The sequence below is a fragment of the Gorilla gorilla genome, chromosome 22 (assembly GCF_029281585.2).
Source record: "Gorilla gorilla gorilla isolate KB3781 chromosome 22, NHGRI_mGorGor1-v2.1_pri, whole genome shotgun sequence".
Taxonomy (NCBI): Eukaryota; Metazoa; Chordata; class Mammalia; order Primates; family Hominidae; genus Gorilla; species Gorilla gorilla.
The window spans coordinates 43,748,787-43,767,486 of NC_073246.2; the positions used below are offsets into that span (position 1 = coordinate 43,748,787).

The following is an 18,700-nucleotide window of genomic DNA, read 5'->3' on the forward strand; positions in this document are numbered from 1 at the left end:
TTACAAAGCACCTAGCAAGGTTCCAATGCTACCACAATGACCTGCGCTTGGCCTCTGCCATCCCCGGCCCATGACAGCAGGTGGCCCCGGCCTGGGGTCTTTCTCCTTAGAGGCCTCCAGGGACCACCCTGGTCTGGCTTTGGCCAGGCCGCTGCCTTCCCTCCACTTGACACTAAGCCTGTCTATGGGGTTCCTGGTTCACGTACTTGAAAGAAAGTTCAAACCAAGCCTGTGCTACTGAAGAAATCTTGCAAGCCAACAATGCTGTTCTTGGAATCTGCAGCCTGGCACCCACAAGACCATCTTATCAGCTCAAACAAAACGAAGTCCATTTCTTGTCCAGATATTCGTGGGACACCTAACATGGCCAGCTGGTGTTGAAGGGCTGTTCATTTGGGGCAGCAGAACGAGCACAACGCTTCTCCCCTTCCACACACACTACACAACAGAGGGTGCGACCGGGGCCTGCACAGGGGAAGCCAGAGAGGGCTGGTAGAGCCCAGATCTGGCTGGACCACCTGACCCGCATCTTGATTCCTGGGGAGAAGCCAAAACACCTCCACTCCCTGGGGAGACCCTACTCACTCCCTTCTCAGTACAAACGGGGAAAGGTCTAGAACAAGGAATCCGAACTTTCTGTTGTTACCAGATGGGTGGATGGGTTCAACCACAACCTGCTCGCCTGGGAGGGTAACCTCCCCAGGCAGGGCTAAGGGAGCAGGGACTCCTTTCTGTGCTGAGCTCTGAGATGTGGGGAGATGCCCGACACCCTCAGCTCAGAAAGCCCAGAAACCTCACTGACTATCTGAGTTTTGCACAGATTTTCTACTCACATACAGAGTGACCCTGCAGAAGGCAGCCACTCTGGGGCCTCTGCTGCGCCGGTAGTCAAACTCCCTAACACTGAAAGGAGTTAAGATGCAACTCCTTTCTACTCTAGCCCTGACCTCCTCGGTTCGCAATCTTCCCCAGGGCTGGGGGCAGATTTTCCTGGTTCCCCCAGGAAAAGTTTTGTGCAAAGGGTCCTGAAAGCAGTGAAAGGAAAGCAAGCTGAGGCTCTACACACTTCAGCAGAACAGGTGAAACATACATGTTGAAGAGACAGAGTCTCACTATGTTGCCCAGGCTGGAGCGCAGTGGTTTTTCACAGGCGTGAACATAGCGCACTACAGCCTCAAACTCCTGGGCACAAGCGACCCTCCTGCTGCAGCCTCCGCATAGCTGGGAGTACAGCCGTTGTGCCCAGCTTGAAAAACAGTTTTGAGGATTATTTATTAATATGATCTGCAAAGGCTGAGGAGGTTTAGAAAAAGCTACTGGTTTTGAAATATTAGGAAATGAAAGCTTCATGATTTTAAAAGACACATGTCTGGAGAAAATGTTCTCCATCTATACAATTTTGTCATTTCAAGAAGGTCACATAGGCTGGCACAGTGGCTCATGCTTGTAATCCCAGCAGTTTGGGAGGCCAAGGCAGGTGAATCACCTGAGGTCAGGAGTTCAAGACCAGCCTGGCCAACATGGCAAAACCCCATCTCCACTAAAAATACAAAAATTAGCCAGGTGTGGTGGTGGGCGCCTGTAATCCCAGCTACTTGGGAGGCTGAGGCAGGAGAATCACTTGAACCTGGGAGGTGGATGCTGCAGTGAGACGAGATCCACTGCAGCCTGGGCAACACCGTCTCAAAAAAAAAAAAAAAAAGAATGTCATATAAATGAAATCAGACAGCCTGTGACCTTTGAGATTGGCTTTTTCTAACTGAAATAATGCCCTTGAGATCCCTCCAGGATGTTGCCTCTATCAAAAGCTCATTCCTTTATATTGCTGAATAATATTCCATGATTCGAGTGCATTACCGTTTGTTTAGCAATTCACTCACTCACGGAAGGACACCTGCAATTTTTCCCACATGGGGCTGTTACAAACAAAGCTGTTAGGAGCAATCGTGTACAGGTTTTTTGTACACACGTTGTCATTTCTCTGAGGTAAATGCCCACGAGTGCAATGACTGGGTCATCGGTTAGGAGGATGTTTCGTTTTTGAATAAACTGACAGGCTGTTTTCCAGAGAGGCTGCAGCACTTTGCACCTCCCGCCAGCGACACAGGAGAGATCCAGCTTCTCGGCGGCCTCACCAGCATCTGGTGGGTCACTATTTTTTTATTTTAGTCATTCTGGCAGATGTGAAGTGGTGTCTCCTTGTGGTTTTAATTTGCATTTCCCTAGTGGCTAAAGACGCTGAACATCTTTTCACGTGCTTGTAGGCCACATGTATTAATATTAATAAATCCTCTTCAGTAAAAGGTCTCTTTGCATCTTTTGCCCATTTTCCTTTTTCTTTTTTTTTTTTTTTTTTTTTTGAGATGGAGTCTCACTGTCGCCCAGGCTGGAGTACAGTGGCATGGTCTCAGCTCACTGCAACTTCCACCTCCCAGGTTCAAGCAATTCTCCTGCCTCAGCCTCTAAGTAACTGGGAGTACAGGTGCCCACCACCATGCCTGGCTAATTTTTGTATTTTTAGTAGTGATGGGGTTTCACCATGTTGGCCAGGCTGGTCTCGAACTCCTCACCTCATGATCCACCCGCCTCGGCCTCCCAAAGTGCTGGGATTCCAGGCATGAGCCACTGCGCCTGGCCCTCTTGCCCATTTTCTAGTTGGACTGACGGGGTTATTTTACGGTTGTGCTTGAGAGTTCCTTATCTGTATATATAGATGCTTTGTCGCGTGTAGTTTGCAAGTATTTTCTCCCTGTCTGGGGCTTGTCTTTCCATTCCTCCCACTCCCAGTTTAAGAGACTTCTGCAGAGCAATGGTTTTTAATGTTGTTGAAGTCAAATGGATGGACCTTCCCTTTCACAGACTATGCTTGTGATTATCACATCTAAGACCTCTCTTCGCCAAGCCCAAGGTTCCAAAGACTTTCTCCTACGTTTCTTAGAAAAGTCTTTAAGAGGGAGTCTCACTCTGTTGCCCAGGCTAGAGTGCAGTGGCGCGATCTCGGCTCACTGCAACCTCCACCTCCAGGGCTCAAGCGATCTTCCTGCCTCAGCCTTCTGAGTTGTTAGACTACAGGCACACATCACCGGCTATTTTTTTTTTTTTGAGACGTGATGGAGTTTCACTGTTGTTGCCCAGGCTGGGGTCCAATGGTGCGATCTCGGCTCACCACAACCTCCGCCTCCCAGGTTCAAGTGATTCTCCTGCCTCAGCCTCTGGAGTAGCTGGGATTACAGGCATGCACCACCACGCCTGGCTAATTTTGCATTTTTAGTAGAGACGGGGTTTCTCCATGTTGCCAAAGCTGGTCTTGAACTCCTAGGCTCAAGCCATTTATCCACCTCGGCCTCCCAAGTGCTGGGATTACAGGCGTGAGCCACCAGGCCCAGCTAGAAAAGTCTTATAAGTATACATCTTACATTTAAATCTGTTATCCAATCTGAATGAATTTTTGTATAAGCTGAGAAGCTGAGGCTGAGGTCCACCTTTTTGTCTACAACGCCCCATGGCCTCGGCACTGCTGACTGGCTTCTGCACCTCTGTCAAAGCCGGATGCCCACACTTACGTGCATCCATGCCTGGGTCTCCCTTCTAGTCTGCTGATCTCTCCAGGAGCACCACGCTCAGCGGAGCCCAGTCAATGCAGTCTTGATGACTGCAGCTTTAATCAAGTCTCAAAGCTGGGCAGAATGGTTCCTCCCACTTTATTCTTCTTTTGCAACGTTGTTCCAGCCATTCTATTCTAGTTCCTTTGCCTTTCCATATAAACTTGAGAACAATCTTGGTTTAAGCCATAAAAATTCTTGCTCAGATTCACATATGTAATTTTAGTAACATTTTATTAATCCAGTACACCCAAAATATTATGTCAACATCTATTAATATAAACACAGAAAAAATACAATATAAAAAAAGTATTAAGGAAGTTTTTCATACTAAGCCTTAGCAATCCAGTGTGTATTTTACCCTTTCAGCTTCTTAATTTGGACCAGGCACATCTCAAGTGCTCAGAAGCCAGCCCTGGTCTGGAGGCTCAGGGAGTTTTTGTTGAAGCAGGAGGAGCATCTTTCCCGCTGGGCACATGGCCTCGTGACAATATTAAAAGCACTCAGGGAAAACCCACTAACGGAAAAAGCAAATGTATTTTCAAAAATATACGCTGCAGAACCATCCTGAAAAATGCCGTGGGTGGGCTTCAGGGGGCTAGCGGGTGGGTGGAGACGGACTCTGACTAAGTCAGTTTGTGACACCCCGCAGATTCCCACTCTGGAGTCACGACACACACTGGCACGGCAGAGGCCCCGAAAAGTCCTTCAGCAAAAATCTCTGCTGAGATGTGTTCTGTCCAGCAGGTGCCCGAATTTATTTGGGCAAAGAGCACCTTTTGCACACACTGATGAATGTGCTCAAGAAGGATGGTCCACACTGCAGACTCCCGGGGTCAGCAAAGGGGCAGGGCCTGGCTTTGCTACAAGATAGAGGACTAGACACCAGGCCCAGGGTGTGAGTCTGCCTCTGCTGTTTACCAGATGAGAGAGACCTCAAGTGAGTTATGGCCCCTCCAAGGGCCTCAGTTTCCTTCCCTTACAATAAGAGGGGTGGCCTGGTACTCACCAAGTCCCTTTCAGTTGGCACAACTTCCAAATTTCAGTTCATTGTTACTGTCTCATAAAGTACTGTTAAAACACAGATACAGACATACAGATAAAACACAGATACAGACATGTAGATAAAACACAGATACGGATGGGTAGACAGAGGTTTTTCACCCAGCTTCCAAGGCTGTGGTGAAATGGCACAATACAGCAACCACTCCTTACTGCCTGCTGCCCAGCAGTTAAAAGGCATGCGTTCTACAGGCCGGCAGTAACTCCCTTTCTTTCTCATCTTATTTCCCATTAAATACAATGCTTTCTTCCAGCCTCATCCAGGGGTTCTGCATGCCCCAGGAGTGTTTGGAGGACTCTCTTTGGCCCTCCATTCCCCCCACCCCCACCCCCCAACCTCCTGCACCACCACCTCTGCCTCTGCCTGGGGTCACCCTCTCTGTCACTGTCCCTCTTGAGCAGCAGCTGCCACTGTTAAAGCCACAGGCTGTCCCTGTCTGGGCCCATATCCTTCCTCCCCTACTGGAGTGAGCCCACCAGGAGGTAGGGCAGAATTGCATCTCAGGCCTGCACTCGCAGGGCTCAGTGGCTCAGTGTCGGACACCTCATTCCCTAGAGATGTTTCCAAGAGCAGCTCACTGACCCTCTGGTTCCCAATCTGGGACCTGTAGGCCAACAGTGGGTCATGAAAGTAGACATGAGAAGCCCACTGTCCCTCTCCACGTGTCTTGAAACATGACAGAAACTAACAGTGGTCCTCTGTTGTTACCACTGACAGCCAATCAGCAGCCTCCTTCCTGGATGGTTGCTGCTCCTCCAGACCTGCTGCGTTTCATCACCTCTCCAGCACCCAGGCTCAGGACGTGCAGACACAGGGGTGCTCTGACCGGTCCTGCTGAGTACAGTCTCTCCTGTAGCATGCCGGCCTCCACCGCGCACACCTACGTGACATGACCAGAACCCTCCTTGGCCCAGCCCCGCCCATCTGCAAGGAAGGCCCCAGGATACAATGGAACATCGGGCCCTTTTATTTCCAAGTCTTTCTTTTTGTCTTCTCTAAAATAAAGCAAATAGCTGTTATATAGCTAGAAATAGCACAAGGTTTTCTTAAGAGTATTTCTTTTATGATTTCTTCTGTCACTTTCTGAACCTCTTGGTTTCATCCAAATGGTATCTATACAAACAGCTTTAAAAAACAAAAAGTGCCCCTTTCCCCTTCCCCATTTGCTATCCCATTCCCCAGGGCGGCCATTCAAGCCTCTTTCTGCTGTATCTGATTCTACACCTCAAAATAACATGCTTCTCTGAGATCCCTCATTTCTCAAACTTGGATCTTGCATTTTTACTTCTTATGGCAGATGAAGGGCTAGCTTTCTTACATTCTCTTCCCCTCCCCTCATTTCCCAGTATGATTATAGTTAAATCGATGTATATATTATGACTCTGAAAATATTGGCTGCCCTAACAAGTTCATTATTAATACATTTTTTTCTTCAAAAGAAATAATGAACTTAAACAACTTCATTATCAATAACTTTAATTGATTTGTTATATTTGCTTAGGCCTTATTTTTTATACTTTTGACACATAATCAATTGTACCTATTTATGGGGTACAAACTGATGCTTCTAATGGATAGTGATCAGATCAGGGGAATAAGCGTATCCATCATCTCAAACATGTATCATCTCTTTGTGTCGGAAACATTCAACATGCTGTGCACACATTTTGTTTGCTACCATTGTGCGGGGCAGAGGCGGTGGTGCAGGAGGTCGGGGGACGGTGAGGGCCAAAGACAGCACAAGACGCACACTCCTGGGCACGCGGAACCACTGGATCCAGCTGGAAGAAAGCACTGTATTTAGCGAGAAATAAGATGAGAGAGAAAGGGGTTTATAGCCAGTTTATAGAACTGTGCTAGGTGGCTTCACGTGCATGTGGCTTGTTTTTGCTGCCTGTGTGCAGGTTTTGTGTGCTGCACGTGCATGGGTTCTGTTGCTGGTGGTGGTAGGAGGGAAAGACACCCATGGCTATAACTTCCCGCACCCTGCGATTGCGTCTCCTTACAGTTTTTCACCGGGTCAGACCAACAAGATGGACCAGGGGTTCCACTGTGTTTCCTAGCACCTCCCCTCCTTGTCCCATGCCCTCAAGGTCTGACACCAGCTGCATCCTGGGCCTCCCCTTCCACATCAGCCTGGGGGCGCCTGGTTCCTTCTCCTGCATGTGAAGCTGTTTCCTGAGCCTTGTTGCTCCCCTTTCCTTGGTCTACTCCCCGGATCTGGAAAGCACATTTTCCTGTAGTTTCCGTAGGAGGGCGCATGGGGGTATATCTTGTGGGAGGATTTGTCATGTCTGTGAATGTCCTTATTCTACTCTCACACCTGTTAGGCTGCCTGGGTACACGGCCACTGGTCACTTTCACTCCGAACGCCCAATGTCCAAGGAAGGACTCCATGGTCCGTCAGCTTCCAGCGTCGTGGCTGATGCATCTGGTATCTTTCCTGCCAGCAAATCTCCTCTGTGCAGCTCTCTACCTCCAGAATCTTTCGCAATTTTTGTTCTAGCTCCCGTGACCTGAAATTCTGTGACCTGCTTTAATGCTGTGCACTGACTGGGCCTTCAACCATGCCCTTCAGCCCTACCGTTTTCTTGTACTGTTTATGATTTCTTCTCCGTTCTCACTTTCTGAACCTCTTAGTTTCATCAAAGATGACATCTATATTTCTCATTTTCACATCTGGTTCTTTAAGAGGGAGAGAAAGGTGTGCCCTCTACCATCTTAAAAATGGAAACTCTGCTGGGCGCGGTGGCTTATACCTGTCATCCCAGCACTTTGGGGGGCCAAGGTGGGAGGACTGCTGAAGCCCAGGAATTTTGAGACCACCTTGACTAACACGGAGAAACCCCATCTCTACGGAAAACACAAAAATTAGCCAGGCATGGTGGCACGTGCCTGCAGTCATAGCTACGCGGGAGGCTGAGGTGGGAAGACTGCTTGAACCCAGGAGGTAGAGGTTGCAGTGAGCCGAGGTTGCAGTGAGCCAAGATGGAGATCGCACCACTGCCCTCCAGCCTAGGTGACGAAGCAAGACTCTGTCTCGGGGAAAAAAAAAAAAAAAGCAAACTGAGGTAGTGTAGACTCTACCACACTGATGGCTGCTCTAACTGGCTGTCCTGTGTTTGCTTAATTTAAAAAAAAAAAAGTGTGGGAGGACTGATTCCTACTTAATGATGAGGCTTGTGCGACCCTAGAGGGCTTGGATGGTGGAGAGGCTGTGAGTGCTGGTTTAGCATATTTTAAAAAGCAGACAGAATGAGAACAGGCAGAGAGCAAAGCCTGGAGAAGTCAGATGTGTTGGGGGATAGGGACCCAGGGAGACAAGAGGACTCCAGATGACAGGACCAGCTAACAGTCAGAGTTGAGGCGGCCTGCTCAGAACAAGGACCCTGTTAACCTCTTGCCTAACGTGGTGCTAAAATAACATTTATGTTTTTGGTCACAATAAAAGACAAACCTACTATAACTAAGTAGCATGCATATATATATATATATATATTTTTTTTTTTTTTTTTTGAAACTTACAAAAGGCCAGAGGCCAGAGGGTTACGAGACACCTGAAACACCCCTTCTCAAAAGCAGACTCTGGTCCAGTGAGTGGACAGTTAAAGTCCAACCGCATTTGCATCCTGCAGGCCCCACCCACATCAAGAATTAAGGACCCTGAACTCACAATGAGTTTGCCGTGAGCCGCATCACTTAGTCAAGGTTTACTGATGACGCTTGCGGTAGGTCAGCACTCAGAGGGGTCAGGTGGAGACCTGGACCACGATGAACAAGGAGATCGGTCAAACGGAGCCAGTAACAGATGGTGCATCTCAGGCAAATAAAAGCATCCTCTCTGAGAACGCCGAGCTCCAGTTTTATGTAAGGGTATGGAAGCAAGGAAGAGCTGAGCCGTCTGTGCTCATCGGACCCCACGGGCTTGGAGGACTCCAGGACAGGCTGACACCTGTAATCCCAGCACTTTGGGGGGCCAAGACGGGAGGATCGCTGATCTTGGCTTCTCCTGCTCTGAGTAGGATTCATGTAGGACGAGTGGCTTCAGCAGGGTCCCCGGCCCAATCCCAGGTCCTCTCCACCCGAAGCCATCCTTACTGCCTCCTCTGGAAATCCCTTCTGCCCTGGAGGGTCCCTCTCACTGCGTGCTCCCTCCTAAGTCCCTTTGCTGTCTGCACCTCCCCTCCAGAGCCTCCACAGGGGGTACCCCAAGCTGGCTACCTAGACCTCCGTCCCTCTACATGCAGCACTTACCTGCCACCCCCAACTCCCAAGCCGGCATCCTGGCGGCCCCTCGCCCTGCCAGGCCCCGGACGGCAGCTCCACCTGACGCCTGGAACCAGGAGCAGCCAAGCTCTTTGAGTTTTGCCAGTATCCCCATGAAAATATTTCCTAAAACCCTACTCCCTGCATCTCAGCTGACAGTATAAACTGTTCATCCCTGTTTTAAACAGCTGCAAGGGACATCATTTCCAGCATACCGTAAATACTGAGTTAAAATAAAACTGCCATGTCACTCTTGTAAATACATCTATTAGAATCTAGGCACGATGACGTGACAGCCATGGCCATCTATTTACAACGCACATGAACAAGCTCTTCTTAAGGCCAGAAAGTATACACTTCTTCCTCTAGGAACTCCTATTTCTGTTACTACAAAATGTAAACCCAACGTTATATATTCATGCTTGAAATTACTCTATTGATTCACCCTACTGTAACTTTTTGCAACACAAACATGCATATAAATTGAATTCGTCTTGATTTCCTACAACCATAAGGCTGTGCTAACGTCTCCCGAATCATCACCGCAGTACACTCGTGTGTTGCTTCATGACAGGATTCTGAGAAATGCATTGCTATGGGATTTTGTAGTTGTGCAAACATGATAGAGTGTACATACACAACCCTAGATGGTATAGCCTACTACACACCTAGGCTATACGGCCCAGCCTACGACTCCTAGGCTACAAACGTGTACAGCACTTAACTAACAGAATACTGTAGGTACCTGTAACACAATAGTAAGTATTTGCTTATCTAAACATAGAAAAGGTAACGTAAAAACTGCGGTACTATCATCTTACAGGACCAGCATCGTATATGCGGTCCACCATTGAACCATATCTCCTTTTCATGGTGTGACTACAATTGGAACACCACTGATCAAAACAGAAATAGTCTCTGCTTTGAGAAATCATCATCTAATATAAAAGCTGCGTTTAATAGAAGAGAAAGAGCTTTTTTCCCCTAATCAGTTCACATAGCATGGACAAATGCTCGCCTCTGTCCCTATTCCTCTTTCTAGAAATGTGAGCACAGAGAAGCTGGTTCCAGAAACAAGGAGACGGGAGCAGAAGGGGCTTGGTCACAGCAGAGTCCCCCAGTGCCACATCCTCTTGAGTTCTGAGCCGGAATTCATCAAAGATCAACTTGTCATCAACGATCACCATGAACCCCACTGGTGTAGAGGCTCCCGCAGCTGCTGCAGACCTGTGGCCCACGGGGGAGCCACTCCCCAACACCCTTACATCTGCTGGGACCCCACAGTTCCCACACCCCAGGGCCATGACTGCAAGAGGAGGGACCTTTCCTTAGGAGGAGCCTTTTGAGGAGCGGATGTGGCCCCGGGGCAGGGTCTTCTCCCACTCTGAGGGAGAGTTTGAAGATGTCTGCTCTACAGGGCCCCTGAATGCCTCAGGTCACCTGCACCTCAGTAAATAGTAGCTCCAGTCACCCACCATGCATTTCCAACCAAACCAGCAGCAGGCCTGCCTGGCTCTGGAACTAGGCTCTGTCCTGCCCCATCTCCCCTTCTGCCTCCGAGTTCTGTGGAGTGGAATCATGCAGGGCCTGGATTCCAGTGATGCCAGCTCCATTCCCCACACACAGCCAAAAGATGCAGACTCTGCCCCGCCACTGCTCAAAGCCCCTCAATGGCATCCACGAGGCAGTGAGAATAAAATCTCTGCCTGGTGCATGGCCCCTGCTGCCCCACCTCCACAGCCACACTGGCCTGTCCCATCCTGGGCTCATCCCACCCCAGAGCCTTTGCATTTGCCACCATCTGCCTGGTGGGGGCAGGCACCACCTCACCCACCTCCACCAGAGGCTCCCTCACAGCACTGTTCTCCACTGTGGCCCCTCCTCAGACAGCCCCTTCTAGTCCCAGCCCCCAAGTGCCCCATCCCCTGCCCGCCACCTGCCTGCCCTCCTTCCTTTCTCCATGCTCTTCCCATCGTCTTACCTGAGAGTTTTATGATTTTCTGTCTACACCACCTCCACTCCCCTGCCCAGAACATTAGGTCCACCAGGTGCAGCCCTCTCTCCATTCACTACAGCGTGGGGCACATAACAGGTGTTCAGTAAACATTGGTGGAAAGAATGCATGAATGGCCAAATGAATGATTATCTGCCCACACCAGCACTGTGAGGGGAGCTGAGCAGGGTCATCCACACTTTGCAAATGAGGAACGGAGTCTGAAAAATCATTTAAGTCTCCGCTCACCATCCCAACCTCTGAGCGCACGGGTGGAAGACACAGTTGCCTTAAATCTCTCTTCAATCTGCAAAATGGCAGGACTGTTCTTTCCTGGCCTTCTGTACAGATAATGACATCGAAAATGATATGAGAGCCACATCCTAAGTGAAAAGAGTTCTTTGTCAAATATAATTATTCTAAGACAAGCTAGCAGCCTTCCAACTACAGTTGATTTTTAAATTTATTTATTTGTCTTCTGGAGAAATAACCGTCCCTCCTGCTTCCAAAATGGGACATTTAGTTTGTTCTTTGCTGGCTATTTTGTGGCAAAAATTATGAATCACAGATATAAGAAGAAAAACAAACTCTAAAAAAATGGTGTTTTTGCTCTTGAAAATCTAAATTATAGAGCTACTATTTCTTAATCGTTCACCGTGAGGCAGCGATGTCAGGAAATCTGGGGAAGGAGTGAAGCAGTGAAAACGTGGAACACGTGAAAATGTCCGAGCTTGAAACAAAATACGGTAGTGGTGTGTGCACCGGGGTGGGATCACCGCCCTTATCGAGTGTTGACATCACTGCATTCTCCAAGGAGAACTGTCACTGCTACCTTTTAAGGTTCATCACAAAACCAGTGGCTCCTTCACATCTCACCCTTCAGGAACCAAGCTAGGTTCTCCAAATTCACTTGAGTCTGGCTTAAGCCAATGTGGTTTTTTTAAAACGAGTGTTGGTAGCTTTAAATACACACACAGGTCCACGTGTCTCTGATCACACACTTGTTTCTACCGTTTTAAACTCCCTTTGGGGACTTGGGGGTGAGGGGCAATTTCTAAGCATTTGTGGGGGAAAAACCATCCACTACATTAGGCGGTTAAGAAAGGTAAATGGGTGATAACTCTAACCACCAGATAGGAGTGTTTATTTCCATGAATTTTCATTTCTATTTTCTCAAGGCTAACCCCTGCGTGAACACCTCCCCTCTAGCAGGACGCCGCGCGTGGCCCCCGTCCCCACCTGTCCGCGCGAGGCGGGCCTCACCTGAGCGGCCGGGCACGCCCCGTCCCCGAACGGCCACCCACCCCGGGTAGGCACGCGTCACCTGTCCATCCACCTCGCTACCTTCTCTCTGCCACCAAAAGGCTTACGAAAATAAAGCGCAGGGGGTCTGGGAGACCCCATCACCAGGACTCAGCTTATCTAAACGCGGGGTTGGGGGTCCAGGGACCCTCCCGTGCGACCCGCATGGGCTGTACCCGAGGGCGGGGGATAACGACATCCCCTGGGGCCTCGGCGACGACGCCGCCCGGCGGCGGGGGCCGCGGGGCCGCGGGCCGGGGGCGGCGAAGACCCTGCGCCGCGCCCACGGGCGAGCGCGGCCCGGCAGCCCCGCGGCCCCGCGCTGGGCCTGGCCGCGGGCGGGCGCGGGGCGCGAGGCCGGGGACGGGGGCGCGGAGCCCGGCCAGGAGCGCCCGCGGCGGCGGGACCCGGCGGGCGGGCGGCGCGCAGGGCGATCCCGGAGCGGCTCCGGGAAATCCAGCCGGGTTTTGACTCCGATCGCCAACGGTGCCCGCAGCCGGCGAATGTAACAAAGAACAGTCGGCATGGCGGCTGGACCGGGGCGGCGCGCGGCTGCCGGGCGTCGGGGGCGGGGGGCAGCGGGCCCAGGGCGCGCCGGGGCTCGCGGGGGCAGCGGGTGCGGCCCGGGGCCGGCGGGGCGCACGCCGGGGCGGGCGGCGGGCGCTGGGCCCGAAGCTTTACCTGCCTTTGGAATGTGCAGAGCGGGATCGGATCCGGACTCCGGGTTGCGATCCGCTCCGGAAACTGCGCAGCACCGGAAGCCGGGGGGCGGCGGCGGGGCATGGCGGGACTTGTAGTCCGCGGGCGGGCGCTGGGGGCGCAGGCGAGACCCTGGCGCGGCCGGGGTTCCTGCGGGTGGGACTGCGGGGCGCGGGCGGCGTGGACGGGGCAGCGGGCGCGCGCGGGGCGGGTCTGGCCGGAGGGAATTCTGCGCGCGGCCCCCCTCCCACGTGGCACGGCCCTGCCGCCCACGCGCGCGGGCAGCTCCCTCTCCACCTCTCCTCGGACGCGTTTCTTGCGGAGTTGGGGAGTGGTGGCGGTGGGTGGGTCGAGTTTTTCTCTAGAACAGGCCTGGGACTTGCCCCCACTCACGGTGACCTCTGGATTTGGCCGGCGGGGCCCTGGGACACGAGCTCTGTGCCCGCGAGGGGCCGGGAGGGGAGTCTGGCCTGGCGGGCTCCGCCACGCTACCGGTGAGCACCCGACCAGCCGCGGACCTGGCTCTCCATTCTTCCCCGGGGGCCTGTGTGGCCTCTCTTGACCCCCTCCACCAAGTGCGTGTGCCATCACAAAACGTGAGACGGAGAAGGGACAGACTTTTCACCTTAGTCCTGGCCGCCCATATTCAGAGAGGCCGACTGTCTTGTTCATTGCTGCCTGGCAAAAACCTACATTCGTAAAGAGAAGTGATGAACCGGGGAAAATGATTTTAAATTGATGCCACAAAAGGGCTCGTTTCCCTCATGTATGTGAAACTCTTGTGAACCAATAAAAATATATATGTATACAGAAAAATGAGCAAAGTGTATGGATGGACAGTTCGTAGGAAATTCAATGGTTCTTAAGCATATGAGTAGCTATTCAACTACGCTGTAATAAGAGAAAAAACAAAGTCGCAGTGAGATCATTTTTATTAGATTAGCAAAGATTTTTTAAAACGTTTAATACAGCCTGGACGACATAGCCAGACCTTGTCTCTAAAAAACTTAGCTGGGCTCGGTGGCACGTGCCCGTAGTCTCAGCTACTCAGGAGGCTGAGGCAGGAGGGTCACTTGAGTCCCACAGTTTGAGGCTGCAGTGAGCTGTGATCGTGTCACTGCACTCCAGCCTGGGCAACAGAGTGAGACCCTGTCTCAAACAAAAACAAACAAAAAAAAGTTTAATAGCATAATTTTGAAGAAACTAGAGAAACAAGCTCCTTTACGGGTAGGAGAATAAATTAGCGTAGCTTCCATTCAGATATTTGTGGATATCCATAAAAATTCTAAATGCACATAGCCTTTGACCCACATGCAGGAATGATGCCAGAGACGGACTCGCTTGTATGAATGGCATATGTGATCATCACATTTGCTTACATACTACGTGCCATCCCATGGGAAGTGTTAGAGGCACCTGGGCACATCCATAGGCTGCAACGCTGGGCAGCCGGAGACAGATTAGGCAAGTGTTGCTCTGTGAAGGCTGGTTTCTCTGCCTGGCCCAGCATTCTACAGTGGCTTCCATGTTGCACTATAGTAGGCCATCCCATGGCCCCCCAGACCTTTCTGGAGCATCCCCGGCGTCCACTGTCTCCCTGCTTGTCCCCACCTGGGACTTCACGCCTCCCTCCAGCCTCCTGTCCCTGAAGCCTGTTCCCAAGGCCTTCCGTACTCTATCTTCAAACACTTCCCAGGTTTTCCACAACCTTCTCTGTATTCAGGTCTCCGCCCAACCCCACTCCCACCACCACCACTGCAGCTAATGGACATTCCCTCTATACACGCACCTCCAGTGACATCACTCACAGTTCCAAAATGGCCAGATGACTGGTTCTGTGGGCCTCAGGACATGAAACAGTCCTCAGCATATGTGAATAAAAGGTTGTTTACACTAAAAAAGTGACAGGTCCACAGCAAGTGCGAATAACTGAAAGTAAACCAAAGAATTCAACCTCCCCCGAGCCATTTCTCCTATTACTACATACAGCCCACGGCTGGAATTCACTTACACAATAATCGTCATATCTCGTCTTCAAGAGGATTGTCAATGTGTCCACTATAATCGTTCAGAACAATCTAGAAATAATACCTCTTAAGGCAGATTCATCTCCAAAATGTTAAAAGAAAAAAAAAAGTTTTAAAGTGTCAAATTTTCATTATTAACAACTAATGCAATATACAACTTTGAATAATGGGCAGAAAGAAAGAAAAACAACTATAAAGGTTGTTATTGAGGAAAATGGAAAATCTGAACATGAACGGTGATACCGGATAATAGTATTGGATCAATGTTAAATTTCCCAAGGGTGATCATTGTATTGAAAGTATGATAGCCCGTGCCATTCATTGTTCTCACCAAATTGTTCTGAAGGATTTAGGGTGAAATATCATGATATCTGCAAACGTGACAGAGACCGAGAGAGAGCAGATGTGGCAAAACTGGTGAATCTAGGTGAAGGCTATATGGGTTATTCCGTAGGTTTGAAATTAAAAATAAATGAGTTGAAAATTTAAAAAACAACAGACAAGAGCTTCCATGGCTATCAGTGAATTTCCTTGTGAACACTTAATTCTTCCTGAAAGATACTAAATGGGATTAAGATGTAATTAATCACTGAGGGCTATGCCCGCAGCCCTGTGGACCACCTGCCTGCCTTAGATCAGTACTTTTCCAATTAGCATGTCTCCTTGGCTCTGGTTTTGTTATAATTTAAATACAAACCTACTGCTGTGCAAAGCATGATAGACATCCTGAATCACCTCTCCAGCCACCTCCAGCTTTTAAGAAAAAAAATTGGCTAATTTTTCTCATAAAGAGGGAAGTCTGATCATCAGCAAATAAGTTAATTCCTACTAAATATGAAACATTGACTCTCACTTCATGTTATTCTCACCCAAAACAGGCAGCATTAAAGTTCAAAAAAGACCATATATCCTTGAAGAGTAACTGCTGACCTTATTCACTGGCAGTGGGCCTTATAGCACAGTCAATGACCAGATTAGAGACATGCTTCACATTTGCTTACATACCCACAAATTAGGGGATGATATATCTGGACTATCTAGTAGACCTTTATCATAGGAGTATGTAGATTTTCCATGGAGTGCTGTTGTGTGACTTGAATTTTAGTCTTGGCCCTGCCTCTGACTTCCTCAGTGATTTATCCTGGTTCCAGGGAAGGAGACCAGCCTTTTCCTCATGCTAGTCTTTGGTGGTTTTTAAACATTTGTTTAACTCAACAAATGAAATGTATCATATGCCTGACACCACTACGCCAGTTTTTTTACATATAAAATTGTTAAAAATTTTTGGCCAGGTGCGGTGGCTCACTCCTGTAATCCCAGCACTTTGAGAGGCCAAGGCTGGTGGATCACTTGAGGTCAGGAGTTTGAGACCAGCCTGGCCAATGTGGTGAAACCCCATCTCTACTAAAAATACAAAAATTAGCCGGGCGTGGTGGCGGGTGCCTGTAATCCCAGCTACTTGGGAGGCTGAGGCAGAAGAATCGCTTGAACCTGGGAGGCAGAGGTTGCAGTAAGTCGAGATCACGCCATTACACTCCAGCCTGGATGACGAGAGCGAGACTCCTTCTCAAAACAAAACAAAACAAAACAAAACAAAAAAACATATAGGACCGTAGTCCTTAATCTCTCCAAATGACACAGGCAGAGCCAGAGACTCACGGCTGTGAGCAGAGGTTCTCCAGGCAAACAGCCAGCGCTCAAATTCTGGTCTAGCCAGCTGGCAGCTTGGGCAAGTTACTTAACCTGTGCCTCAGTTTCTTAACCTGTAAAGCTGAAATAGATCATGCCCCATGGAGTTGTTTCAGGGAGTATATGAGTCACTACATATAAAACTATTTGAAAAATTCTTGGCACATAGTGAGTGTGCAATTATTATTAGCTATTGTTGTGATCTCAAGTCTTTCTCTAACTTTATTTATTTTATTGAGATGGAGTCTCACTCTGTTGTCCAGGCTGGAGTGCGTGATCTCAGCTCACTGCAACCTCCGCCTCCCAGGTTCAAGTGATTCTCCTGCCTCCGCCTCCCAAGTAGCTGGGATTACAGGCATGCACCACCATGTCCGGCTAATTTTTGTATTTTTGGTAGAGACAGGGTTTCACCGTGTTGGCCAGACTGGTCTTGAACTCCTGACCTCAGGTGATCCGCCCGCCTTGGCCTCCCAAAGTGCTGGAATTACAGGCGTGAGCCACCGCGCCCGGCCTATTATGTAAAAGCTATGCTTGCTACCAAGCTAGACTATAAATTAATACATCCCCTGGGCTTAGTCCAGTGCTTCACCTGGTACAGCAATGGTGATCACCAGCTGATAACCCTTCTATTAAGGTGCCCAAGGTACCTGCACGTCCAACTTTATAAATATCAATGACATTAATATAGACCTATAAATACATAGGCAACTAGTTTTGAATGCCTGTTACGCAGGGTGTGACTCGCAGTTTCCACTGTGGACAGTCGCACTGTGGAGCTGGGGAAGGCCAGTGGAGGAAAGCTGATGTTTCTAGGTCATCATTGGGAAGGAGGGCCTGGCCTTGGCAGCTTTCTCTCTAGGGGGATCACTGTGCTATGTCAACCATCCTGGTGTCTAGCCCCCTTTGGTGAGTGATCTGCATTTTAAAAATAAACTTTATTGACATATACACACATCACCCTGTCTTTGTAGGGGAGCTAAGGTCAAAACAGCATATGGTCATCCCCTCCAGTGTCCTGCTCAGTCCCTAGCACCAGGTCCTGGGTGATGGGGGGTGAGGTGGGTGGAAGCAAAGCTGCTGTCTGTGCTCACGTAAGGGTCATCAGCTGACCTTTGTCCTTGCTCTGCTAGGTGGGCAGTGACTGTACGAAGCCCCGGGGGATACAGGAAATGAGAGCAATGCAGGACAGTGAAGCCCGAGAGCCAGAGGCCTGAACCATGCCGCTGGAAGCACGCCGATTCCGCAGCCTGCAGAGAAGCTCCTTCGTGGGGAAGGCAGGGCTTGAGTTGGGTTAGACCATTCGAAGAGTGAGTGTGAACTGCTGGGCACGAGGATGCACACTCCAGAATGACCGAGGGTGGTTGAGTTGGATTAATTTGGGCAGTGGAGACGCATTGGCAAACAGTGCTTATCTGGAGGTGATCAGCTTAGGAAAGTTGGTAAATTAGGACAAGCTTGGCCTCCAGCAACTCAATCCAGCCTCCTCCTGGAGCATCAGCACAAAGTGGGTCCCTCTGGCCACACAGGGGAAGCAACAGTTCAATCACTGGGTCCTGAACCACTTCTAACTCCAAACAAGAGGCACTGCCATCACCACCTTGCGGTGCCCGGGAAATGGAGCAGAAAACCTGGAACCCAGCTGGGAAGCATCGGGCTGCCTCTAAGGCTCTACACGGTGTCTAGCGAGTGGGCGGGACAGCTGAGAGGAGGGGTGGGCAGTGTGGGGGCAGGAGGCTGGGCCTGTCCAGTAGCTTTCTCCAGGACACCAGCTCTCCACGTGCTCTGCTGTCTGGGCACCGCAGGGGGAATGAAGACTGAGGGAGACCACGGGAACTGATGACTAGAAAGAAGGCACGATGCCTGCATGGGGCCCGCAGGACACGTCTGTGACCCGACTCGACCGCCTCCCTCCCAGAACCACCGTGAGCCCCAGGCAAGTGCCGACGCTGTTCCACCTGTGGCTGAGCCAGGTACCTGTCCCCTCTGCATGCAGCCGGGTCACCCACCGGGGTGGGGAATGGACAGTGAAGTCCAAGGATGACCTGATGAAAGGGGCGCT

The 18,700-nt window shown here is 50.2% G+C and overlaps 1 protein-coding gene and 1 long non-coding RNA gene across 12 annotated transcripts in view; both read right to left on the reverse strand.

Annotated features, from left to right (window-relative positions):
• Window positions 1–13,177, reverse strand: part of PRDM15 (PR/SET domain 15) — a 78,976-nt gene extending 65,799 nt beyond the window's left edge. For 3 of the 9 annotated variants that reach the window (XM_063702727.1, XM_055373631.2, XM_055373630.2), the window contains exon 1: window positions 12,908–13,176. In XM_063702727.1, the coding sequence (XP_063558797.1) occupies window positions 12,908–13,009 (102 nt within the window). In that variant the 5' untranslated portion in view covers window positions 13,010–13,176. Of the gene's footprint in view, window positions 1–12,248; window positions 12,502–12,907 lie in introns of those variants that run through there. The other 6 variants (XM_063702728.1, XM_055373633.2, XM_055373634.2 and 3 more) reach the window with 4 other exon arrangements.
• On the reverse strand, window positions 6,125–12,255 carry LOC129529233 (uncharacterized). Of its 3 annotated transcripts, none has more exons than XR_008674697.2 (3): window positions 10,913–12,255; window positions 8,339–8,998; window positions 6,125–6,446 (listed from the first exon to the last, which is right to left on the reverse strand). It is a non-coding gene; the product is annotated as an uncharacterized lncRNA (long non-coding RNA). The 3 variants fall into 3 exon arrangements; XR_008674696.2 differs by adding an exon at window positions 6,989–7,700 and having other exon boundaries at window positions 8,339–12,255; XR_008674695.2 differs by having other exon boundaries at window positions 8,339–12,255.
• Window positions 13,178–18,700: the final 5,523 nt, after the last annotated feature.